This window comes from Chaetura pelagica, unplaced genomic scaffold (genome assembly GCF_000747805.2).
Source record: "Chaetura pelagica isolate M959 unplaced genomic scaffold, ChaPel_1.0 scaffold725, whole genome shotgun sequence".
NCBI lineage: Eukaryota > Metazoa > Chordata > Aves > Apodiformes > Apodidae > Chaetura > Chaetura pelagica.
This window is the reverse complement of record NW_009953490.1, coordinates 29,739-55,969: the sequence shown is the minus strand read 5'-3', so window position 1 is coordinate 55,969 and position 26,231 is coordinate 29,739. Positions and strand designations below refer to the sequence as shown.

At 43.4% G+C, this 26,231-nt stretch overlaps 4 protein-coding genes across 4 annotated transcripts; 3 read left to right on the top strand and 1 right to left on the bottom strand.

Moving 5' to 3' along the window:
• Positions 1 to 290: 290 nt before the first annotated feature.
• On the top strand, positions 291 to 6,428 carry BGLAP (bone gamma-carboxyglutamate (gla) protein). Its single transcript, XM_009999012.1, has 4 exons — positions 291 to 357; positions 2,772 to 2,807; positions 4,692 to 4,761; positions 6,299 to 6,428. Exons 1-4 carry the CDS (start codon positions 291 to 293, stop codon positions 6,426 to 6,428), a joined length of 303 nt encoding a protein of 100 aa, XP_009997314.1.
• Positions 6,429 to 9,819: 3,391 nt separating this feature from the next.
• On the top strand, positions 9,820 to 13,974 carry ART4 (ADP-ribosyltransferase 4 (Dombrock blood group)). The gene is made up of 3 exons (XM_009999011.1): positions 9,820 to 9,903; positions 12,368 to 13,094; positions 13,880 to 13,974. The coding sequence occupies exons 1-3, from the start codon at positions 9,820 to 9,822 to the stop codon at positions 13,972 to 13,974; spliced, it is 906 nt and encodes a 301-aa protein (XP_009997313.1).
• Positions 13,975 to 15,933: 1,959 nt separating this feature from the next.
• Positions 15,934 to 16,722, bottom strand: LOC104389967. Its single transcript, XM_009999032.1, has one exon. It carries the CDS (start codon positions 16,720 to 16,722, stop codon positions 15,934 to 15,936), a length of 789 nt encoding a protein of 262 aa, XP_009997334.1.
• Positions 16,723 to 21,128: 4,406 nt separating this feature from the next.
• Positions 21,129 to 21,806, top strand: SMCO3 (single-pass membrane protein with coiled-coil domains 3). Its single transcript, XM_009999010.1, has one exon. The coding sequence runs from the start codon at positions 21,129 to 21,131 to the stop codon at positions 21,804 to 21,806; it is 678 nt and encodes a 225-aa protein (XP_009997312.1).
• Positions 21,807 to 26,231: the final 4,425 nt, after the last annotated feature.

Here is a 26,231-nt window from a genome sequence, read left to right as displayed (position 1 = left end):
TTTTAATCCAGTTGTTTTTCTTCAACGGTCCCATTAAAAACCTCTGATAAAATCTTCTGGAAATGCCATGAGTCCTGAGATGGATGTCAAAATGGCTGCCAGGACCTGATAGCTCCTGGCTCGAAGGTTGGGTTTTGTTTTGGAGCTCAGACACGGGAACACCAGCCAGAGCCCCGATCCCTCCAGGCAATCACAGGATATAAACTGCTGCCCAAAAGCAAGCTCCAGAGAACTTCAGTAACCTCGAGGAAAGCTCTGAGGTTAGGGAGACCAGTGAAGCCAAAGAAGACATGAGGCATCTGTTGGCACTGCTGATGGTGACTCTGGCCCTGGCAACCCTCTGCTGTTGTGGAGAAGGTAAGGGGACATCTAGGGAAGGCTCCTGGGAGTGCTGCTCAACTCTGCAACTTGCAGTCAGCCTTCTGCCAGTCTAGGAAAGAGCTTCGGGGGGAGGAGGTGCATCTCTGGCCATGGCACAACTTCAGATCCCTTGAGACAGCCATAGATAAGGAAGGGCTTGGAGATAGAGACCCTCATCTCTTGCTGGGCACTTTCTTCCACCAGTCAATCCCCTCCTGCCCCCTCCTCGGTTGCACCATTGAATTGCAGCAGAGAATTCAAACATTTTGATATGTTTAAGGATTGAAATAGTTCAGCATTTAGGTGAACTGGCCAAGTTATTCTGCATGCTCAGTTTTGAGTGAGACGGTTGAGCTGCAGGCAGATTTGTGTTGGCCAGAGGGAGAGGGATTTTGTGCCTGCCAACCCTGGGGTGCTGTAGGATCATGGAGACAGGCACCGAGTCCAGCCTTCAACTGCAGGGAAGTGTGGGACGTGGAGAAATTATGGAAGAAAAAAGTTCCCTATTGGTGGTTAAAAAAACGGGAATTGTCCCATGGAAGTAAGAGCAGCTCACATTGAAGGTGACTTAGTGACAGTGCCTTCACAATGAAGAGACAGCAATGTAGTGGCAGCTCTATGGTTGATGAAGAGAGAGAGGAAGGGGAGGAAAGATCAGAAAAGCGTTTTCCCTTTATAGCAGGAAAAAAAGAAGCTGAGCAGGAGGGAACTCTCTTTTCCTGTATTATCTCACTCAGAGTTAAATTTCGCTCAGTCTTTGGTATCAGACACATCATGATTCAACGCTGGCAAATATATTTTGCTTGCTCATTTTTTTCATAGAATCATTAAGGTTGGAAGGGACCTTAAAGATCAAGTTCCAACCCCCTGCCATGAGCAGGGAACCCTACCACTAGATCAAGTTGCACAAAAATTTGTCCAACCTGGCCTTAAAAAACCTACAGGGATGGGGCATCAACAGCTTCCCTAGACAACCCATTCCAGTTCCTCACCACCCTGATAGTGAAGAATTTCTTCCTAATATGTAACCTAATTCTCCCCTCTCTCAGTTTAAAACCATTACCCCTTGTCCTATCATTATCTTCTCTGATGAAAAGCCCCTCCCCAGCTTTCCTGTAGCACCTTCAAGTACTGGAAGGTGCTATAAGGTCTCCCTGGAGCTTTCTCTTCTCTAGGCTGAACAACCCCAACTCTCTCAGCATCCCTTCATAGCAGAGGTACTCCAGGCCTTTGATCATCTTGGTGGCCCTTCTCTGGACCCTCTCCAAAAGGTCTATATCTTTCTTGTGCTGAGGGCACCAGAACTGTACACAGCACTCCTGGTGGGGTCTCACCAGAGCAGAGTAGAGGGGCAGAATCACCTACCTGGCCCTACTTTTTCCTTCTGTCAGTCTCTTGCTACTTTTTCACTCTTGCATATATAAATCTGCTTATTGGTGTTTTGTTTTGTTTTGTTTTGTTTTTTTCCCCCCAGTTGCTATTATGTTCCAGAATGTTTAATGGCCTTGGAGTAACTTATAATTTTTATTTATTTATTTTTAATTCAATGAATGTATACAGTGCTTAAAAACAGAAACATACACAACTCTTTTCACACCAAGTTTTTGTTCAAGTACAGTTGTTATTTTTTTCTGCCCTCAAGAGTCCTTTTTCTGCCCATAAATACACTTATGCCAAATACCTGGTGACTTGGGTGGAACTGACACTCCTTAAAAAAGGTATGGTGAAATAGTAGAAGAAAAAAATTGTGAAATAGGGCAGTGTGGGAGAGCCAAGATTAGGAGACCTTCCATTTCTCTTAGACAATGCTTTCCTTGGGTGTTTGCAAGGAGCAGTAAGGATTAAGATTAGAACTAAACACAGAAATACTGTGTGTAAATTCCTCTTGGGAGGACTGGTGAGCCAGGTACCTCAACCCTGAGCCATAAAGCTGTGAGAACAGAGTTGTTCCTAATTTTTTTTACTCTATTTCTCTTCCCTACCAATGGCTTGTGACTCCTCCCTAGCGTTAAGGAAATGTCTCTTCCCAAAAATAGAGATGCTCAGCTATCTTTAGGTTCTGTTCCAATTTGCTGTTTTGCTCAAATGGTCCCCTAGCTTAGCCTTCCTTGCTCTTCACAAGGGTGGGGAGGGAGAAGGAAGAAGGCCTTCCTCCAGCTTCCACAGTGGTTGTACGTTTATTTTGTCATTTAATCTGGCTCAGAGGAAGCTTAAATTAAACAAATCCTGGCATGATGGGTTAATTTTGCTGTGGTGGGAAAGTCTACCTTTAAATGGTGGGTGTTAATAGAACTCTTTCTGGGAGGAAGAGAGATCTTTTGGGAAAGTGGGGGGAGCCAGCAGGCAGAGGGATTCAGTTACAGAGTGGAGCAGAGGACTCACAAAGTAATTTCTGTCTGTCTGTCTTCCAGATCCCAAAGACCCCACAGGATCTCCCAGTGCTGACAGTGAGTAGTGTATCATTGTGACTGAAGCTCAGCACCATTCTCCTGCATCTACTCCCCTTCTTCTCTTTGAGAGGCTCGAGGGATGAACAAAAGCTGTTCTGAGTCCCTCCAGCTGCTCCCTTTTTTCTCCCTCAGTGGTTCAGTGGCTGAGGTGCAGGTCACCTGCAGTAAACAGAGGAGCTGCCTTTCAAAGCCATAGGGCCAGGAGACAGGAGGGAGATCATCCTCCCTGCACCAGCAGCCTAGCATTGCTCCGGGGTTGCTAGTGCCACAGCCTGCATATCCTCAACTCAGGCAAGACATACGTCCTGCAAGTTGTTAGCAGTGTAAATCAGGTTGATGTAGGTGGAGCAGCATGGTCAGTCTTCCCGCTTCTCCAAGCTGGCCTCAGAGATTAACCAAAGTGACTTCTGTGTCCCCAGTCTACTAAGAGAGCAGAACCTGCCCCTGGGCATTCAGGCACTGGTCTTTGGATTGGTTGAGTGGCAGTCTGGTAAGCAGGATCATAGAGCAGAAAGGTTTGGTGACATGCAGCAACAGGCTGTGACATCCCTGCCAAATCCCACAAGCTGTAGAGCCTGAAAATAGGTGCCTGCCTTAGCTACTACTGAGCTGCAGTCCCTCCTCTACCAGGTCACCTGGGACTTGGGGATTTGCACATCGTGGGATGTCCACAGCTTTTGCAGCAGGCTAATCCTGGCAGAAATCTGTATGGAAATTCCCCCTCATTCTTCTCCGTCTCTTTCTTCTCACACCTTAAAGGATAACATTGCTGCTGTGGAGCATGAAAGCTGGTATTTCTCCAGCAAGCCAGCACAAACACAGATTGGGAAAGAGAAAAAAAATTCCACAGAGTGTTCAGGGAAAGGTGATTTCTGACAGCTCATTCATTGGCAGTGTTTTGATCCAAACCAAACCCCAGCTTGCTTGAGAGGGGTCACGTGGCAAAGAGAAACACAATCAAACACCTCACAATGATGAGGGAAGGGCACAAAACCCACTCTCACCTCACAGGCAGAGGACATCTGCAGAAACACGTGCTGCTGTGCAGCTGCCTGTGCTGCTGGTGTGCCAGCATCTGTGCACACCTCGGCTGGTGTGGGTCCGCCCCATGGAGAAAGGCTGTGCTGTGCTGAGCCCTGAAGTGGCTCTGTCTGTTTTCTGTGGGGTGCTCCACAGCGCTGTGGGGTTTGCACAACCATGAATCTGAGAGGGCAAATAAACAACTGCACTGACACAGTGTGTTAGCGGGTATCAGAGGCCAATGCTATCACGGCAAAAAGACCTTTCATGTTCCTCAAGTCCTGAACCCCAAGGTCTTTACACCTCCTGGGTGTATTTCTCTCTGAGTGATGTTTACTGACATTATTTTATAACCTTCACCTTTCACGGAGCTCTGCACACACGAGCATTGACATTTCCATGTGCTGCCTGTTGCTTGTGGATCATTACAGGAATCTTTAAGGCCTGGTGGCTGGCATCCCACATTGTTCCCAGTTTGAGTAAAAATTTAGAAAGGAAGCTAAGACTCAGAAGTTAAGCAAGCTAGGAAGAGAGGGTGTTGTTCCCTTAATTTCCTCCTTACTTGTATTTTATGCTGCCATTACTGCCTTCTGCACATTTGCTGTGTGGTAAAAGGAATAGAATTTATGACAGTAAAGGTCCTTGCTCCACATAGATGTGCAGATCAGAGAAAGGAAGGAGCTCAGCTGTTGGGCTTTGAGTGGACTATGGGGTGGGTGGAGATGAATAGGCAACTAGGATAGGCTGTGAGAGTCATCTGCCTGTGAAGTAAGTATTGTCCCATTTCAGAGGTTAGAATGGTCTTTGTTTTGTGTTGGCCAGATTCCTACATCTTTAATCCACTGTGTTCTCTCTTGGTAGGCATCAAGATTAAAAAGGAAGTTGCCAATGCCTTTGTGAAGAGGCACAAGAGATCGAGCCTCTATGAATGGTAACTCAGGAGTCAGGCTGAGAGCTGGACTCTGGACCTGTTATGAGGAGTGGGTGGGAAGGCAACAGGACATGACAAGACATTAATTTGTAGTACATTTCTGTTATTACCTTCATGTGTAGAAGCAAAAAGTTTATAGGAGACACTCATTGATAGATAAATGTTTGTTTTTTTTAAAAAATATGCTTTTGAGACCTCATAGCTGGACCCTGTTATACATCCCAGGAAGCCAGTACTAGATATCTAGGCTAACCATGGGGACAGCAGCACACAAGTTGGAAGCTGCTCTAACCTGCAGGGTCATAAGAGCCGATTTCCAGGATAACAAGTGTCACAGAGCCTTGGTCATTGTCTTTGGCTACCTAGAAAGGAAGCACAGCCCTGTTGCAAGGATGAGGCTGGATCAGGTTGGCTGTTCTTTCTGAAGCTGTGCGGAAATCCTAGGCATGGAGATTTGGAGAAATCCTAAGCTATAAACATTTGGGGAAATTTGTGGTCATCTAAGTGGTCATTAATACATTAATGTATTTCCTGGAAGAATTTTTTAAGCCGTTATCTCATGTAGGACTGTGGCGAAAAGTATTTTTATTCAGTCTGTCTTTGGACTAGAAGGATAATGTTTTTAGATAATAGAAGATTGGGAGGCCTCATCTGTAGAAGAGAGGATCAGAGTATGTAGCAGAGGAACTGTTTGATGTTGAAACCTGCAGTGATTAAACACAAGAGGAAATTAGGCAGTAACAACTGTACTGACTGTACTGACTACTGGCTGCACACTTACAGGTGCATCATACAAGTAGCATCTGCTGCAAATGCTAATCAGTAAGGGCTGAGGTAGACAGACAGCTTGGTGTATTATTTGATTGTGAGGTAAAGTTAGTCTGGAAATATGGATGCAACAAATGGAATTCAAAGGTGCTGCAGGGTTTTTCCAATACACCAATCAAAATGAAATACTGGTAGGACGTCTCCTGTAGCAGGAAAGATTAACCAAGCCTGGAACAGGAGTTGAGCGCATCCAGAGTGTGGAGCTGAGACTAGAAGACTTGGGCTTGCTTAGCCTGACAAAACAAAAGCTGAGTGGGGATAGTATTGCTATCAACAACAGAAGTGAAGATGATGAAAAGAAGCTTGTTAAGCTAATGAAAAACAGTGGTTAACAGGAAAGTGAGCAGAAACTGGAGGCAAGTAAAGGTAAGCAGAAAATCATTAAATAAAATAGAAAATAAACAACAGAGTCCTGAGAGTTGGATAATGGGGTTGGGGACAAAAAAATTCCTACCTAACTGCTTCTCTGGTGTCCTTTGCTGATAAAATCTGAAGAGCAATTGCTTTAAGTTCAGTTCAATTCCAGCTTTTTCCAGCATTAATTAAGTAGTCCATACCTATGTAAGTAGATGTTTAACTCATCATGAGAAGCCTCCTGTTGGGGCACCTTGAGGAATCACCCTTCCCATGTTAGTATCATGAGTGTGAAACCTCACCAGCTACATAGACTGAATCTGCAGAACAGCATCTCTCTCTTTGTCTTCTCCAGGTATGCTGAGTATTACAAAAGTCCAATGGAGCAGATGCATGAGCGTTGTGAAAACTACCCTCCCTGTGACTATCTCTCTGACCAAATAGGATTTTCCATGGCTTACAACCGTTTCTTTGGGAGATACTAAGAATGGGATGGTCACTTCATTAATTTTGCTTGCGACCCAAGGAGAAAGAAGATTGTGAGTGGGAAGGAGGGATGAAAAATGTTTAGACAGGGGTCTTCTTCAGGACATCAAGGCAATAATTATCCCACTTGCTGAGCTTGCATTAGCTTTCTTTCTTTCATCAAAAATCTTTTTCTTCAGTTGTCTTTTGTTGTATTTTGAGCTTCACCAGAAGACTCTTGTCTAAGCTCCTTCCATTTGAATCCCCAGGACACAACATGAAAAAACTGTGGCTCTTTTCAGGAAAATCAATGTATGTCTTAGAAACATAACAAGATATTTTGTCTTCTGTAAAATGCATGAGGATTACAGAAGGAGAATGTCACAACATATATAAGTGTGATGGATCTGATCCTGGGATGCTCCCTGGGAAGAAGGCGGAATGGCTGCCTTCTTTTCAGGTAGAAGAAACACCCTGTGTTCCAGTATAGGATCATTTTGCAAAGACAGAAGTGTGGAAATACAGTGACATAGCCAGAAATCAGTTTTCTGATTATTCTGTCACAAAACTTGCCTTGTTATTTTTGTTACAGCTGGTTTCTGGTGAAACCAAGTATATCCAAGCAGAACAAAAAAATACTCTTTCACTCTCTGATGTTTTAGTATTTATGCTTGAAGGGAAAAAGTGTATAAACAGTTGCAAAAAAAAGCAAGCAAGCAAACAAGAAGCAATAAACTTTATGAAATAAACAAAAAGACAGAATTTGGTTTATTCAAGACCACTTTTATCTCTCTCATATGCATATATACATATTTAAAAATTGTGTGTATTTATATACATATCCTCTTCCCTCTGCACTACTTCATTCCCTTCTCTGGTATGAATATTATACCTTAGCAACTTTCTGCACAGCCTTCCTTGAAGTGCTCTGTTAGCTTCTCTTCCCTGAGAGGTAGATGTCAGATCCCATCTTCAAGGACAGAGACTGCTGACCCTCAGGAGACTGAGAAAGACTGAATCTCTCTGGTTGTCTGTAAGCTGGTGCAGCTATTCCCCACTGCTGCAATAAATACTGCTAATGTAAAGCAGGTTGGTGTGCTGCTTCTCTCTTTTCCTTTTTATCTGCAATTAGGGATGCCTAAAAGATAAAGCCTGTTCCTTTCCTATGAACCCTGAGGAGCAGGTTCCAGGTGTATGAGGCTTCCTTCTCCCTCCCCCTGTGTCCCAGAGTGAATCAGAAGTGACCACAGTGAAATTCAGATCACGATCCCAGTACACCATGATGGTGAGGGGCAGGTTTTCCTGATTCACCATCTACTGAGTTCAGCATTTCTCTGAAAGACCTTGCCCTGAAGTAAGGACACAGGATAAGTCCACAGAGATGGCTGCCAGTGTGAGCATCTCTTGTTTGACAAGCTGCTATGTCTTGCACCAGCTATGCTGATGTTGGCCAAGGAGAAGACAGTTAATAAGTACCTCTGTTTGTCGTGATCAAACACCTGAGACTGGTTTCCCCTTTGGCCAAACAAACGGGGCTTCGCTGCCCAAAGAAAAACTCTCCTCTGAACACCATCTGATAAAAATGAACAAAGTGCTTATTGAAAGCAGTGAAAATTTTCCTAGGAAAAATACTAGAGAGATTAGTGAAAGCTTAGTATCTGCTTTACTGAAAAATTAGGGGCTTTGTTATTGTATGGTTTTGTTTGCCAAAAACCAAAATCAAGCTTCTTGTCTATATTTGCATCTTTCTGCTAGTTTTGTACTTTTCTCTCCCTTTCAGTAAATATTATTTCTGGGAAGCTGCACACGAAGACCTTGATAATGTCATCTGCACTGTGTCACCAGTTCTCTGTTTGGGCTGAAGTCATTACGGCCTTCAGGGACTTGAGTGCACAATGAGATTACAGATTCACTGCTGGAATGTAGCAGCTCGATTTTCACCTAATCAATGCAGATTTAAGAACCATTGTAAGTCTTCTGCTGCCATCTTATGGACATTTATATTTCTCATAATGTGATAAATAATACACTACTTGCTTTTGAATCTTGAAAATGCAAATCCAGTGGGCTTTCTTCCTCACTCACTTCAAACGATAACACATTAAAGGTCCAGAAGGGAAAAAATAGAGACATAATCTGCAACTGCATTATATGGAGATGCATTGACAGCAACTCTGACACTCCAGTGGGGCTGTTAATCCTGATTGCCAAGTTCCCATTTGAGCTCATCCTAGTTTAGCTCCTTTTTATCTCTACCTGAACAGGGGACAGAAATGCCTCTGAATCAATTCACAACCCCTTTTCTGGACTCACTTTTAGCAGCTGAAGAACCTGTTTTCTGAAAAACAGCCTAAGATGATGGAGCAATTCCAAGAAGGAGAAGTAGACAGGCTACACTTACCACTTTGCATCATCCTTCATGTCATCATCCTGAGTCACCAGTGGCTGCCGACACTTTCAGCAGCATCTAGTGCAATGTTATAGATCACTTGGAAAGCAACCCATTATGAGACTTCACACAATCTCATCCTATTTCAGCAATATTAGGTAAATTCTCTCTGCCCACAGAATCCAAGAAGCTGCACAGACATCTCTTTTCTCAGGGTATCACACCATGATTCCAGTTGCCCCCTCCCCCCAGCCAGTCACTAGCAGACAATGGAAAACAGATTTCACTTCTCTGTAGTCAGAAAGAGGCCCTGACTCATTCTTTTGGTTCTTTTTCCATAAAGAAGACTTGTAAGAGGCTGTGGGGCTTCACACTTGGGTGGAATGGTGGCTGCAAAGCAGCTAGTAGAGAGGGATTAGTATCAGTATAGAATCTGTATTTACACACTCATTCTGAGCATTTTTTATCATAAACAGTTCAACAAGCTGCTACTCTGTAGTGGTGTAAGGGTAGGATTGGCAGCATGCTATTAGAAACCAGGGGGAGCTAAGGAGGAGAGGGACAGTTACATTATCTCTGCTTCCAGATGGGATTCCAACCTACTCTGCATTTCTGTGTTGGTGTTATCAGAGGTTTGCACTTCTTTAAAAGGGCTTTACAAGCTCATGATCAAGAAGTGCTCTCCACCTCATCCTGACATGGCACTCCTCAGGGGTAAACTGCCTTAGACTTCTTGAAACCTGAGTTTTCTTCCTTTTTGCAAGAACAAAACAGAATTATCAAGGTGAAGGATGCCTACACCAGCAGGAGTTGGTACAATTAGACCCTTCCCTAGGGGCACAATCTACCAGCAAATTTTGTTTGGTTTGATGAACAACTTCTGAATTGCTGCAAGAATCTGCTGAATGATCTTTAGTTGAAGAATTGTCACCAAAACCTGAGTGCAAATTACAAACTGCAGAATTTTCCTGTTCCAGAAAGAAGGGAATTAAACAGCTGTAAACGACCTCTACTTGAGCTCAATGTTCTTTACGGTGTCTCGAGTGGACCCTAGGATGACAGTGCTGCTGGCCACTCTTCTGTTACTGATCTTCTTGCAAAGGCCGGTAAGAGGGGGTAAAATACTTTTTTTAAAATTGAAATGTTGAAATTACTCATCCTACTGAAATAAACATTTTTTAATTTTTTTAATTTTTTTTTTAATTTAAAGTTGAAACATTATTTAGGGAGCTATGGGTTCAGCTTAAACTCTTCTGCTTTCAGTTGCTCTTCTCCATTACTTACTAGTCTTTATTACATTTAACTACTGTGCTGAAAATTCCCTCTCATTTGGAGCCAGATGGTTTTCCAGAGTGTGTTTGTGAGTAAATCCTATGAAATTGTTTCTCTCATTTTCCAGCCTGTCTCAGCCAAGGCTCTGACAAAAGCAGTGTATTGATGGATAGGACAGTGACAATATTGCTTTATTCCTTTTTTAGCTTTCCCTCAAAGCAATTATGGGATAATTGAAAATTAAACTGAATCCCTGTATAGTTTATGGGCCAGTATAACTTCAGCAACTAAGAAAGGTATAAATTGGGTCATCTGTCTAGGTTGAATATTTGAGATGAAGTGAGAATCACAGAATCACAGAATCTTAGGGGTTGGAAGGGACCTCAAAAGATCATCCAGTCCAACCCCTCTGCCAGAGCAGGGTCACCTAGAGCACATCACACAGGAACTTGTCCAGGTGGGTTTTGAATGTGTCCAGTGAAGGAAACTCCACAACCTCTCTGGGCAGCCTGTTCCAGTGCTCTGTCACTCTCACAATAAAAAAGTTTTTTTCTGATATTTACATGGAACCTCCTATGTTCCAGTTTGCACCCATTGCCCCTTGTCCTATCACTGGACATCACTGAAAAAAGCCTGGCTTCATCTTCCTGACACTCACCCTTAACATATTTGTAAACATCGATGAGGTCACCCCTCAGTCTCCTCTTCTCCAAGCTAAAGCAACCCAGCTCCCTCAGCCTTTCCTCATAAGGGAGATGTTCCACTCCCTTCATCATCTCTGTGGCTCTGTGCTGGACTTTTTCAAGCAGTTCCCTGTCTTTGAACTGAGGGGCCCAGAACTGGACACAATACTCCAGATGTAGCCTCACCAAGGCAGAACAGAGGGGGAGAAGAACCTCCCTTAACCTACTAACCACACCCTTTCTAATACACCCCAGGATACCATTGCCCTTCTTGGCTACAAGGGCACATTGCTAGCTCATGGTCATCCTTCTGTCCACCAGCACCCCCAGGTCCCTTTCTCCTACACTGCTCTCCAGCAGGTCAGCCCCCAACCTGTACTGGGACATGGGGTTGTTCTTCCCCAGATGCAAGACTCTACACTTGCCCTTGTTGAATTTCATCAAGTTTCTCCCTGCTCAACCCTCCAGCCTGTCCAGGTCTTGCTGAATGGCAGCACAGCCTTCTGGTGTGTCAGCCACTCCTCTCAGTTTAGCGTCATCAGCAAACTTGCTGAGGGCACACTCTGTTCCCTCACCCAGGTCATTGATGAAAATATTGAATAGTACTGGTTCCAGTACCGACCCCTGAGGGACTCCAGTAGTCACAGACCTCCAACCAGATTCTGTCCCATTGACCACAACTCTCTGACTTCTTCCTTTCAACCATTTCACAATCCCTCTCACTACCTGATCATCAAGACCACACTTCCTTGGTTTATCTACGAGGATGCTGTGGGAGACAGTGTCAAGTGCTTTACTGAAATCAAGATAGACCACATCTATTGCCCTACCATCATCTATCCACCTAATTTACTTGTAGAATTCAACTATCAACTGACTACAGTACTTGACTAGTCTACTAGGAGACCAAAAAGAGCAATGTCATAACTAAAACCATTTCTTAGTTCTTATTGCACAAGGGTTTTATTAATTAGAAATGGTAGAAACAGATAATGTCTTGCTTCATAGGCAAAATATATTAGAAGTTACTTTCATTTTATAGCACCTAACTGTATAAATTCTTACTTGTGTGTTTGATGTTTATTCCCATGACAAGTCCAGCTGGCCTCACTGAGCCTAACTGGATGAACGAAAGTTTTGGCACACTGCTACTATACTGTCCTTTGCTGAACATCATTATCTGGAGCCAGAACATGTCCTAGAGTTATGACAAGACAAGAAAAAAGAAATTAACTTCTGGGAGTGTTCAGGCTGCACTGTCCCTAGCACATTGTTTCACTTCCCTTTTCCTCTTCACAACCACTTATTAATAATGAAAGGAATATTGAAATCAATGGATCATGGGTCCAAGCTCCAGAGCCTTGCTCTCCTGAAGTTTTTAATGCCACTGATCCACATCAAATAAGAACTCTGGTGTCTCAGCTGACATTTGCCTTAGGTGAGGCTTGGACAATAACCTGAGGTTGCTCCAGAAGATCTTGTAAAAAATGCCTACCTGCTGTGCTTGCTCTGCCAATAATGGCAAAGAGGTAAGTAGAGGGTAGGGAAAAATTTGGCTTGCATACATCTGGAAACACACTCCTGATGCTAATCTTCATTTGGTTTTATGTTGCAGGCTGTGTCCCACCTCATGATGGATATGGCTCTGAATTCCTTTGATGACCAGTATCTGGGGTGCAGAGAGCAGGTGATGGAAGAACTGGAGCGAGGAGACTATTTCCAAAAGGAAATAGCTGCTAACAAGGACTACTTGAGTCTCTGGAAGGAGGCTCAGAAGGCTTTCTTAAAGAGCTCTGTAGGTCTCCTGAGGGAGATGCATGAGAGTCATGCCATAGTCCTCATGGCTTACACCATGAACTCTTCCCTGCACTCACAACTGAACTGGGCCACATCTACAGCAGGAAGCTCTCCAGAGCACTATAGACACAACTTCACTTTCAAATATTTTCACTTTTACCTAACAACTGCTATCCAGATAATGAAGGAATGGCAGAACAGCAAGGAGAACATGGGAAAACGTAAGTGCTACCAAGTGCACAGGGGGATCAAAGACTTATATATAGAGGCCACAGTAGGCAGCAGGGTGCGATTTGGCCGTTTCACCTCTACCTCTCGCCACCGGAACGAAGCCCAGAGGTTTGGGAATGAAACTCTTTTCACAGTGACCACTTGCCTGGGTGCAGCTGTTCAAGGCTTTTCTTATTACACGTCTGAGAAGGAAGTCCTCATTCCCCCTTATGAGATATTCCTTGTAAAAAGCTTCTTTCAGACACAGCATGGTAACCGTCTGCATCTGCATTCTGTGGGGAACTACAGCAAGTACCACTGCCAGCTCATGGAAGGTATTGTACATAGCTGTTCATGTAGGGGAGGCACAAGACAGGCTGGTCTCAAGTACTCCAAACAGCCTTCACCATCTGCACCTACATAGGGCACACTCAGGGCCAAATCTTTATCTTGGCCTCTATGTTCACCTACATGATGCAGTTTTCATGTGTTTGTCATGAAACCTGGGAGCACCTCATGTTTCAGTAGAGATGAAACCATCTGATACACATCAGGCCTCAGGGTTCTCTGCAGCCTCCATTTATCCCATCTGCCATTGAAGGATATGGTAGGACACAAGTACTTGGGTCCTCAACATTCCTCCTGCATGGGCAGATGAGATTTGCAGGCAGCTTGAATTCAGATACGTATTCTGGTGGCTTGCAAGGCTGCTACACTTCAAGCCTCAGGACAAAAATATTGCTGCTTTCGTCGTGTTCTCTCTCCTGTAGCAGAAGGGAAGAAAGGTATCCTTTGGCAAAGCACACACTGTGAGTATCTGGGCTACACAGATAACTATTCTGTGCTGGAAGACTTCACTGGGCCTGTTCCATAGCCCTGTCCTTCTGCGAGTCCATCACCAATACAGGACTCTTGCTTTTATCTTTCTGAAAAATAGTGTGTCAATGCAACCTTTCTGTACAAAATAATTCAGAATGAGAGGTTGTGCCTGGACCTAAGCCAGAGTAGGAAGCAGACTTGAGTAAAAGGTTCTTCTGGGCAAAGACTGTGTTAGAAAGTGCAGAAAGATTTAGGCAACCAAAAAAAGGTCTAAATGACCCCTCTTTTGACTTTCTTTCAGCTTCAAGAAACAAGACTGGTGGTTCCACTGCCCTTGCCTCTGCCATTCTTCTCAGTGTAGTTGGAGTTTTCCTGTGTTTGGCCTTTGATGACTGATTGTCTGCCTGCATCCAGAGATACACATTTGAATAGTGGCTAAGAAGAATTCACAGGAAGTCAGTCTCTGGAATTCCTATTGTTACAGAAGGTTCAGCCTTCCCTTTGTTTTCAGCTGCAGCTTTCCAGCTGAGACTGGAACAATCAACTAAGTTCGTCAAAACAGACATTCTCTGGACCCATTCAGGTAGGAGGGCAGTTACCTATGGCCACCCTGAAGAGCAGGGCAGTGACACCCTTCACCGTAGGCATTCAGGAAAGACACACATGGACTCTAGACTCTTTACAGTCCTCTTAGTACCTTTATTTTTTTGAGAGAATCTGTCTGTGGCATGCAAAAAGGCACCATGGTGCTGCAGTTGAACGAGTGAGTGTGCAGTTTTGCATGTCACTTTTGGGGGCAGGCTCCCAGGGAACATCCAGGTCTGTGACTGCTGCATAGCAGTCTTTCCCCACTGCATGACCCCATGCAACAAAGCCATAGCTCTTGTCTCCATCTGACTGCATCTCACACATGGGGGACAGAAACAGAAACCTGCCTGGAGACATGAACTTAGCAGCAGAGGATCGTGAGATGTGTCATGCCTGTCTTCAGCTTTCATGCTGAAGTAGAACAGTTCCTCTGAAAAACTCAGGTAGATCATGTGTTCATAACAGTCCTCTAGCAGCAGATGAACACATGTTGGTCATTTCATGCAGCAGTGAAGGGGAACATCATGAAGATGCCTGTCTTCATAGAGTGTTGGATGTGACTAACATTCATGTATGTGCCTTTCTATTTTGGTGGTCTGCAATGTGTAATGCTGGAGGTTGAATCAATATCACAAACTGGAATTGGAACTTCTGATTTAGCTATAGACTCCCCTCACTTCTATGTGTTCATTTAGCTCTTCCGGAGCCTTAAACACCCAAGCCAGAAGAGCTAGAAACTTCTCTCATCTCTAAAAAATAACAGTGTGGAAATTATAAGAAACATTTTCTGTTTGCAAGTCCCCTTTCCAATATGCTTTGCTTGCTTCTTTGCCCCTGGTCCGTCACCCCCACTGACATTAGCCCTGGGCTTGAGGCTACAGTCAGAGAAGTTATCTCACTGGTCCAAGGAGACTAGTCATGCTGATTTAACTTTGCAGTGGAGTAATCAGATAATTGAACTGAAACTCATGGATGCATTTCACAAATTATCCCAGCTTTCAGACACTGCTGATCTTTGCAGGAAGCTGGAGTTCTGTATACACCACCCCCAGCGCAAAACAGTAAGCAACAAGTTAGCTATCAAAATGACATCTGAATGTAGGAGCACTGCACAAGCTGCTGATAGCTGGTTAATCAAAAGTAAGGACAGACAAACACACCCATGTGAACTGCTTGACTCTCAGAGCAGCTCCAAACAAACTTGGTGATAGCATTCCCTTAGAAATTCTGTGGCAAGGAATCAGAACTTGGGCACTTAAGAAATATTAGCATTAGAAATGTAGGCACTTAAGGAATACAGATGTCTTCAGGTTTTAGCAGATTAAATGGAGGAGTTCGAGGCTCAGCATCTTGGGTATCATAATTAGGTGGCTGTAATGACAGAGGCCATGATCTAATAATCTAAAACGTAGTAACATGTTCTGTGAAACTGTACTACTGTCCCTGAAATCCTGAGACATGCTTGCCCAGACAGCTAAACCAGATTAATACAGGACTATTTTACTATGAGCTTGTTTTCTGTTCATATGTCATGTTACTTTCTTGTTGTTCTTTGTTTACTGATGATTTCAAATGAGTTGTCAGAACTTGATTTTGACCCCTAAATACTCAACGATACTAAACCCAGATTTCAAAAAAATAACGAAAATACTAGAAGCGGCTGCTGTGGATACCTCTTGTATGTGTTAAAACATCCTAAAACTCTTCCCTATGTAAGAATTACAGGAAACAAGATGGTTTTCTGACACATCAGCACATTTATGTCTCTCACTGTTTCTGTGTTATCACTGGGACACAGGATTCAACACTTTTAACAAAGGTTTCGAATTCTTCACAAGGTGGCTTCAGAACTCTGAAAGCCTCCTCTAAGTAGTCAGCTGCTATTTTCACACTACCCTTTAGAGATCCATGTCCTTGAAGGATACTCTGTAGAAAAAGAAGAATTGAAGAGGAGGCAGGTAGAGAGAGAAGCTCGAGCTGTTCTGATGTTCCACTCGAAGAAGAGTTGTCATCTGTGGTACTTGGTGTCTCATTTGGTTGCAGACTTTTCGCAATATCAGAATAGTCTATGAGAAGTTCTGATACTTGGAGGGATAACGCAGGTGAACTCATTAACTGATGAAGAGCAGACTCGATTGTGTCAGGGAAATTATCATGTTTCAATATCACTGCAATGAATACAACCATGAAGCTTTCTACAACCCCCTTGTAATTCTCATAAAGTTCCTTTGCTGCAGCGATCTTCTCCTGCAGGGAGGTGCTGGGACAAGCAACCTCAGCAGGCAAACCATGTTTGATGCTTCTCTGCATCTCTTTGTCTTTTCTTTCCACAGCTGCTTGCACCTCTTTCAAAGCACTGACCAGGAGCTGCAGATTCTCTTTAATGCTGAAGTTTTCTTTTACTGACATGGTGGGGAAGTTGGTGCCAAGATGCGCATTGAGGAGTCGGAAGGTTTTGTTGCTTGAGGAGACATACATGTACACCAAGTCATGCAGAGTCTGGCCAGCACTGACCAGCCTGTCTTCATCACTCTTAAAACCGAGGCGGGATAACATTTCTGGAGTGCTGACTCTGAAAAGCAAACAGGAAATCCAGAAGAAACATGAAAATAAAACTGGATACATTTTCACCCAAAACATTGCATTTCTGAAACCAGTTTTACAAATCATTAACCCACCTGATTCACTGTGACCCAAGACATTACAGTTGGAAAACACAGAAAAAGCTCTTTGTCAGCCTTTGCAGAGGTCTTACCAAGAAGACCAGAAAAATATGGCATAAGCAACTGCAAGTATTGTTACTCTTATGGCTGGAGGAAGTGACACTGACCTCCAGCATGCAATCTGAAAAGCAATGGAAGTGCTATAAGTGAATTATTCTTGCCCTTTGGTGCTCATTGGTAAATTTATGGGAGCCCTAGCAAACAATATACTTTACATCATCCTTAGAAAAATCAACACAGAATTAAACTCATATTCTGGAGAGGGAAGAACAGACACAGCAAAGTCAAATGCACCAGACCACTACATTCAAGAGACAAAGTGATGGAAGGGTGAGTAGTGCAATGTTTTGTTAGGCTACAGTTTCCTGTGAAGTGACCCATACCTATCGGTTCATACAGCAGCTAGAAGCTGCAAGAATGGCTTGGTAGATGAAGGCACAAAACACTCCTTGCTTGTGCTCCTGTCTTGTTACCATTCTGACTTCTACGGAAGTTACATACTGCTTGCACCTAAGAGTTCTCCCAAGGCCAACTGCAGGCACATTCCTGGGGCAGCACATGACTAAGGGACTGCTCCTGATGTTGTCTTTGTGCCAGAGCCCTGGGAAGGCAGACCAGTTGCAGCATGCATGTTTTTTCAGCTATTGCTTCGGCTAGATAGGCAGTTAGATGTGTCCAAGCAGTTGCAGCTTCCTATCTCACTTGATACTTTTAAAAGACTTTTCTCTCCATGCTCAGCTCAACCCTCTGCCTCTTCCTCCTTTCACTTCATATAGCAAAAGTGATCTGAAATTGTGTGAAATAGTAAAGTTGATTTTAGTCTCCACTGCAGTTCAGCCAGAGTTGGCTCTGGGGCTCCATATCACTTCTTCCACTCTCATGGCATCAGAAGAGAGGATCAGGCAACTTACAGCAAAGAAAGGTGACAGGCACTCTAGAGGAAGTCCTCCCCTCAAAATTAATAGGTCTGAAACTATTGCTATTAATCTTCCCTAAAGACCTAGAATAAAGCAGAAACAAAACTGTTTGCTTATTGTTTAAGTTCTTTTCTATCATGTTCCAAATGATAGAGACTCTGGAAGAAAAGAATTTGCAGCCATTGCAAACCATGAAGACCTGAAATCAGTTTTGAGCCTACAGAACGTGACACAGAGGCAGTTGCCAGACTGATCAATTCAATTTACTCCAATACTGGAAAGAGCATTTCAGGATTACATGACATTATCAGTTAATAGCAGAAGTCACAAATAATTTACATTGGAAGAAATGTAATAATTAAATTAAAATCATTAAAACATTTTCATTCTCAGCTCATCTTCTCATGCCAACAGCTCTGAAAACAATGGGAATTCAGTACTCTGGTTTTGGTTTGAAAACAATAGCTCAGCTTTCAGAGAAAAACAATCTGGCAACTGTAGAGTACTCGTTTTACAGTTGATCTTTTACTCTCATCTGAGAAATGAACCATTCCCTCCTGGAGAGGAATAATTCGTGACCAGAGCCTGGTGAGCCGAAGGTCCATCTTTCTAAGAAGCAGAGCATGAAAGATGTCTAGCTTGGATGAAGGCAGAAGTACAAGCTTGTCTTGCTGGGACAGACAAAGCCTGTGTTCACTGTCTGTGATTTATATTTGTCCATTTGTGTGGGACTGTTTAAATCTTTTTTCCATAATTTGCAGATGTACAAAACCCTGGCAACAAGTCATAATTTCAAGGAAAAGCTGCAAGTATTAGTGTTGTTTATACTTGTAAGGAATAGAATTTTTTATTACCTGTGAAAAAACTTAATCCTCTATCTGTATGACTGAAAAGCACTGTCCTACTTGTTTTCTAATCTGAAAACAGCAGGCAATACCATTCCCTTTCTGCCATGGTTGTAGGTACCTGTGATGGCACCTTCGTTGTAGGCTGAAGGCTTCATGCTGCACCTCTTCTCTCCAGAAACAGAAGGTGTTTGGAAGACTTAACAGTTGGGAACTAGCATAAAATAAACTGAAACCTTTTAAAATTGGAAGGAATGGGAAAGGAGAAAGAAAATGAGATGAATCTGGGTAAACGTCACACAGCAGAATTAATTACAAGCAGGCAGGCATCAGGACCCAGCTGAAGTCCAGCCTCTGGATTCCTAACTCATCACATGCTGCTGGAAACCACCAGAGAAACACAGAGGAAGGAGCATGTAGTCACTGCCCCACACACATTTCAGCTGATTGCAGGAGCCCTCAGACAAAAATCAGGTAAGCACTCTAGGTGTTTAATTGGAAATGCTTTTGGAGAAAATCTCCCTGGAGCTGAAAAAATAGTCAGAAATATGGAAATATTTGTGGCCTGCCTAATTCTAGAAAGCAAATGTAAGAGTTAGCAAAAGTGTTAATATGAAAAATGAGAGGTAATTTTAGCATTAGGAGACATAAAATCTAGAGTAGGAATCAGCAGGAAGCTGAAATAACAATTAATAACGAATAGATGCTAGAAGTTTCTTCCACACCTGTCTAGTGTGTAGAATGTATGTTGAAGTGCTATTCCTCTTAGAACATTTTGTCTCCTCAGTTTCTGCAAAAAAGGAAAAACAAACGACCTTTCAACAAAACATGACTGGAGTGGAAAGGATCTATTATCACATTAAGTCTGAGAGCAAGCCAGCAAGATGCCTGAGGCAGGACTCATATGAAATCAGACCTAAGCATTGACATAGCTTCATGTTTCCTGAAAATCACAAATCTTTCTTCTATATGTACTTTGTTCCCTCCAGCCTGAAGAAAAAGGAAGATGTGTTAAAGAGTTGGTTCTCTTGACAGAGCTACAAGGTAAGTGGCTGGAAGAAATGTACAGTACTGTGCAAAATATTGGGGAAAAAATTATCTTCAGACTGGTTTGTATTTCAACACTGAGACTAAAAGCTGGCTATGGGACTGTTAAAATAATTCTGTTTTTCTACAGTGATCCTGTGGGGGAGGGTGTGTTTAGTAAAATACAGCTGGGTCAGTGTCAGATGATTTGCAGTTAGCAGATACTGCAAGAACTACAAAGGACCACAATGACAGAAGGGTATAATTTATGAAGAAAAATCTAGCTACTCTCCTACACAAAACTATTTGTAGCTGTGACTGTGATATGTTGGCACCACAGCACAATGAGATTTATCTTGGAAAAATGTAAAGCACTGCATAAAAGTGACCCAGTTTTGCAGTAAGAGGGCTGAAAATGCAAAAGTACTAACAAAGAAAGAAGTCATCCTACTCATTCATATTGTGCCCCTGCAGCAAAGCAAGAAACATGCATTTAAGCCAAAATAATGCTAAAGTATTTTTACTTTGCAACTGGTGATGGGTTAAAAGTAAGTGGCACAGAGTTGGTTACAGAAGCTTAGTGATGAGGAGTAACTGTATGATCACCAGTAACTGTCACTCAGACTTGGCATATTAGCATGCAGGTGATGAAGAAAAATGTATTAAATACACCTGTTTGCTGGCAAGCCAGTGACAGCTCATTACAGCTTTATGGAGGTGAATAAACGGTGAGGGAAAAAGGGCTAAGTATCAGGGAAGAAAACACAGTGAGAGATGTGTTTAAGCTGAAACAGGTTAGGATGGGTTTAGCATATATAATTTTACTATTCTGTAAGAATTCCCAATGTGGTTTTATAAGTATAAACACAGCATGCTTAGATAGTAACATCTTCCCTTGAACGTGAGGAGAAACAAGCCACACTAGCAAAAACACTGTGTGGTGACACAGACTGTGCCCACTTCACCAGTCATCATAGTTGTTAAAAATCAGATGCCACTAAATGAGAAAAAAACCCAAAAACAAACAAAAAAATGGCTGATACAACAGTTTGTCTAGAACAGGCCTGTCATTTCCACAGCTTATTTTAGATTCTGCTGATTAGATTGTTCCATTTTTTTGTGAACTTGTGAACAGCTTCTCCTATCTTCAGTTTCCAAGGTGAAGAATGACCCATGTTCCTTTTACCAATCTTCTAATTACATATTTGTTAGCTATTTCTGGTGCTCTGGGTATGCCCAGTGTCTCATAAGGTTCTTTTCCAATCATTTGGCTAAAGATCCCAGAAAAGAATGAAGATTTCTATATTAATGAGCTATCCCTTGGGATTTGACTTGCTGAGCCTAAAAAGAACGAGTGAGACAAAGGACAATCCACTGCCCTTTAAGAGGTTATGGGTGTTGAATAGAGTAAGAGATTTCTTTTCTTTCTTGGAGCAGCCTATTTCTGCAGAATGGCACTGAGTGACCTCCTTTACCCAGACAACCCCAAGAGACGGCAAGAACTGATCCATCTGCACCAGGAATTGCTTGACTGCATGTCCACAAATTTCCATGCAACAAATGAGCTGGCTAGAGTGCTGAATGAACACCTGGGCTGTACCATTTCCTACATTCAGATGAGAAGGAGCAGCACTGTCAAGGAGAACTGTGACATTATCATTCAAGCAATGAGTGAGATTCAGCATCAGGTACAGAAGATTGACAGCGACATGAAGGAAAAGCTGGAGCCTGTGCTGTACCAGAAGCTGTATGACATCAAAGAGCCAGAGTTGGAGAAAATTGCAATAGCCCACAAAGTGTTTTCCATCGTTCTTGGAGAAGTGACCTCAACAGCGGGGATGGTAGCTGTCAAACTGCTTAGCTCCAATCTTATAACTCTCACTGTGACCAAGCTCGTCAGTCTCCTTGCGCAGATTGGGGCATCTGTTCTTGGAGGAGTCACCATCACCATCCTCGGGCTCGGCATTGAAATGATCCTCCATGCCATTCTGGGAGCCGTGGAGAGGAGCCAGCTTCTGACAGCTGTGACAAGCTATGAGAAGCATCTGGCTGAGTTTAAAGAAGCCTCACAAAAGTATCAGCAAGCCATACGTGAAGTCACTTCTTTGGTGAGGCAGCAGGTTCAGTGAATGAAGTCTAAGTTCTCTCTCCTGCTTTGACATGGACTGCAGCACCTGTGCCTGCAGAAACCTTTTTGATTCATTGTGGCCAATTAATTACTGATGGTTTTTTTGTTTGTTTTTTTTTTCTTATGAGTGGCAATGCAGCAAGAGATGTGACAGATCATGGAATCAGCACTGAGATATATTAATAGGGAAGTGGCTTACAGGTGCTTCTGGGAGGCGATGCTTCAAATACTTTGCACCTTTCCTTCAGCTGTTTTCTGGAATGCATTGTAGATAACCTTGAACTGTACTAGTGACAATAATATTAATTGCTGGCACAGCACTGGTGAGAAGGTATGATTTTTCTCTTATTCCGTTTCTGTATCAAAGACAACAACATGATGGAAGAAAACAATTTCAACAAAACAGTGCATGTCAGCATCTGGAGGGCTCATCAGGAGAGCTGTGGTTGCACAGGTGTCAAGGTGCATTAGTGATAAATAGGATAGGCTGAATTCCCTGCTCATATAAGTGCTTAAAAGGAGTAGCTGAAGCATATTTAACTGCTGTTGCTTGGTCCATCTCCGCCTAAGAAGCCAGTCAGAGATCTTCTTTAAATAAACTCTAATCCTAGTAGATTAGCAGGGAAGAAAAACACAAACTTACAGGAAAACACAACCTTGTCCCAGAGATGAGTTTGCACTGGCTGCAGTGTTCAATAGTGCCCTGCTCCTGCCAACCCATAGGTAAATATTTCTGCGCACAGTTGCTGCTTTATTGATTGAAATACACGCATGATTACAGCCCTATTAATGCATTAAATTTATTTTCAAGTGCTTTACACAGTCCCACCAATGCTGGACTGCCAAGAGTGTGCAGAGATTCTGCATTTCACAGTCAGATACTAAATGCCCTTATTTTTCATATTTTAAAAACAAATCTGGACACAAGAACATGATTTGCTGTGTCTTACTCTGTTTTGCTGTGGTTTGCCTTGATATTTAGGAAAAAAAAAAAAAGGATAATGTAAGAATTAATAAAAATGTACCAGAATATTGTAAGACTCTTTCCTGTACTTGTGGTTTGGTTTGGTTTATTTTATTTTATTTTGTTGTTGCTTTTGTTTTGTTTTGTTTTTTGTTGTTCTGTCAGAGGAGGCACAAAGCACTGGCTTGCCTCACAGGAGATACTGTGGTGAGTGACATGGTGACCAAGATGTGACATTTCCTGTCTCCTGACACAAGTGGCACTCAGTTTATAACTGAGTCTAGTTCTTTCGGATTTTGTTTAGATTGTCAGTCAGTAAAACAGCATATCTGAGTGTTGGAGAGGTGGGAGCTCCTAGCTCCTGCTGACCTTCTGTGTGCAAATGTACATTCTAATTTAGGAAGAAACTGCACCAGCTTGGTACGCATCTTTGCGAGTTTGCCAATCACTCCTGTACATGAATAATGGAGTCAAACAGAAACCTGTTGTACTTTTGAGGTAGTTTGTCCACACTTTCTTGAAAACAGATTCTAAGCATTTCAGGGGAAGTAGGCTATGCAATAAGAAACATAAAAATATAGAATTTCTATTCACCTCTTGATAGTCCTTGTTTCTGGCGGCGCTTAAAGGAGAAACTGCCTTTCCCACAACAGCAGGTGTGGCAGATGAACTCAGGCCCACAAAATGTTGGAAGATGTTGGAGGCTGGCAGGGTGGCAGCTTGTCCCTCCTATTATGATGTAGGAAGCTGTGAGCCCAGCCAGCTGGGACAGCCACCCATGACCTCACAGAAGGAGGGGTATGGCAACATCTGGATGGAATAAGGTGGTTTTGAGATACTAAAAAAAAAAGCCCTGCTGCTCAGCTCGGGACCTTCCCAAACTCTTTCTCCCAACTCTAGCAATAAGAGAATCAATGGGCTTTACTTACACTACTGATGGATATATACTTGAACTGAGCACAGAATGGATTGAACTGGCCAGAGGCAAGGGAGAGCGCCCAGTGGAGCAGAAACAGATTAGCTCTGTTCCCGCTTGGCAGCTGAAACTCTGTACCACAAAATAAGAAATAATTCCTGCTATCTCTAGCCCTCTGAACTTGGTCCTCCAAAGATCTCATAACCAGTTTGAGGTTAACCAGTCTGGTAATGCTTCTAAAGACTCTGTGGAGCTCTTGGTGTGACAGAAGTACCAAGTGAAAAACGTGAATGTCCTCCAAGTCAGCTCTAAGTCAGCAGATACTGTTAGAATGTGTGGGCTTGGAAGGGACCTATAAAGATCATCTAGTCCAGCCCCCCATGCAGTGCACAGGGACCTTTTTAACCAGACCAGATTGCTCAGAGTCTCCTCACGCCCGACCTTGAACGTTTCCAGGGGTGGGGCTTCCACCAGCTCTCTGGACAACCTGGGCAGTGCTTCACCACCCTCATTGCAAAGATCTTCTTCCTAATGTCTAACCTAAATCTACCCTGCTCTATTTTAAGGCCATTGCCCCTCATCCTATCACTACACACCCTTGTAAACAGTCTCCCTCCAGCTTTCCTGTAGCCCCCTTCAGGTACTGGAAGGCTGCTATAAGGACTGTTGAGAGAAAGCAGTCAGGGCTGAGGCAGTAACACTGTCCCACCAAGCCCAGTATTGTCATGTCAGAAGATCCTAAGCCTCATGAAGCGTGGCCAATCTGCAAAGCCTCAGCTGTGCTCCTCTCCAGTGACATGGGACATAACAGGGATGTGCCTGGCCATAGTGTTACCATCACATCCCCTTAAGCATTCTCCCTCTGCTCAGTCTGTTGTTGTGGACAAAGGATTAGGAATTAAAAGTGGATAGTATGCATGCTGCTAATAACAGCCCCAAAGAAGAAAAGAAACTGTGAATGAACCCAAACCAGCCTATTCTGCTTTCAGACCTGTGTAGAAACACTGGATGGTTACAACCAAAATTTGCCCTGCAGCAAATTCTTTTTGGTGACAAGAACAATATAAAATAACACGCCAAAGAGGAACAAGGTGGGGATGACTCTGCTGTTTACATGGTGAGCAAGACTCCTGAGGCACTGAGAGCTCCTGAAGCTCTGAGGATGCTCCTGGGCTGACCCTTGGCTAACCTGGATTTTGTGCAGTTCGAGACAAATGTTGTTATTAATGCAAAGCACAGCTTATAGTCTTGCCATTACCCACTGTGCAATGATCCTTCATAAAGCTCCAAGTCTCCATGATTTGAAAAACTGTTAACAATATTGTGTTGCATGGCCTATCCACCCAGAGCAAGTGGTCTAGAAACACTGCTCAGAGATCAGACCATCTCTGCTTCAAGGTGCATTAGTGCATAGGAAGACATCCTTGCAACACGTTACAACACTTTGAGTCTTTTAGCCTGCACTTACTTGCCCCTTCCTTATTCACAGTGATACAATTGGTATCCAAGGAGATGTTCCATGTATCTTTATCCTGCTTCTTCACATGTCTGGGGACTTTTGCTGGGACAGGCACTTCGGGCAAAAGGCCAAACAGCTCCCACTAAGTGTTCACCAGCTCATGCTGAATGCTGGTCATCAGTTTACTGCAGGGGATTCCATGGCAGGGGAGTTGCAGGAAAATACAAGTAACAGAGTAGATCCTGTGGTCCCTGCTGGGACCAACTAGCTTTCCTGTTCTCTTTGTATGGCCAAGCTGCCCAAGGAACATTATCCAGTCACTTCTCCAGTAGTACCCTGAAACAGCAGCTAGTACGTGAGTCTAGCAGAGAAATGCCAGCCACACTAACAGGGGAGTAGAGTAGTGCTCACTTCAGGCCAAACACAACGAAAAACATACTGAATCACAGAATTATTGAATGGTTTGGGTTAGAAGGGACCTTTACAAATAATTTAGTCCAACCCCCTGCAGTGAGAAGGGATATCTTCAAGTAGATCTGGTTGACCAAAGTCCACTCCAACCTGACCAGGAATGTGGCTTCTACCACCTCTCTGGGCAACCTGTTGCAGTGTTCCACCATCCTCACTGTAAAAAAAATTTCTTCCTTAATACCCAGTCTAAGTCTACATTCTTTTAGTTGAAAACCATCACCCCTTGTGCTCTTGCAACAGGCCTTGCTAAAAAGTTAGTCCTGTGTTTCTTATAAGCCCCCTTTAAGTATTGAAAAGCCACAATAAGGTCCTCCCAGAGCCTTCTCTTCTTCTCCAGGCTGAACAGCCCCGACTCCCTCAGCCTGTCTCCAAAGGAGAGGTGCTCCAGCCCTCTGATCACCTTTGTGGTTTCCCTCTGGACTCTGCTCCTTGTCCTTCTTGTACTGGGGGCTCCAGACCTGGACACAGCCCTGCAGGTGGGGGCTCACGGGGGAGGGGAAGAGGGGCAGAATCCCCTCCCTCAGCCTGCCGGCCTCACTCCTTCCGGTGCAGCCCAGGACACGAATGTACGTCACATTCGAGACCACCAGGACCTCGGCGCCCTGCCTCGATTCCC

Coding starts and splice junctions, on each gene's coding strand:
- ART4 (XM_009999011.1), top strand. CDS start 9,820: ATGTTCTTTACGGTGTCTCGAGTGGACCCTAGGATGACAGTGCTGCTG. Junction 9,904..12,367: donor TGATCTTCTTGCAAAGGCCG/GTAAGAGGGGGT, acceptor TTTATGTTGCAG/GCTGTGTCCCACCTCATGAT. Junction 13,095..13,879: donor CCACTGCCAGCTCATGGAAG/GTATTGTACATA, acceptor ACTTTCTTTCAG/CTTCAAGAAACAAGACTGGT.
- SMCO3 (XM_009999010.1), top strand. CDS start 21,129: ATGGCACTGAGTGACCTCCTTTACCCAGACAACCCCAAGAGACGGCAA.
- BGLAP (XM_009999012.1), top strand. CDS start 291: ATGAGGCATCTGTTGGCACTGCTGATGGTGACTCTGGCCCTGGCAACC. Junction 358..2,771: donor CCTCTGCTGTTGTGGAGAAG/GTAAGGGGACAT, acceptor TCTGTCTTCCAG/ATCCCAAAGACCCCACAGGA. Junction 2,808..4,691: donor AGGATCTCCCAGTGCTGACA/GTGAGTAGTGTA, acceptor CTCTCTTGGTAG/GCATCAAGATTAAAAAGGAA.
- LOC104389967 (XM_009999032.1), bottom strand. CDS start 16,722: ATGTTATCCCGCCTCGGTTTTAAGAGTGATGAAGACAGGCTGGTCAGT.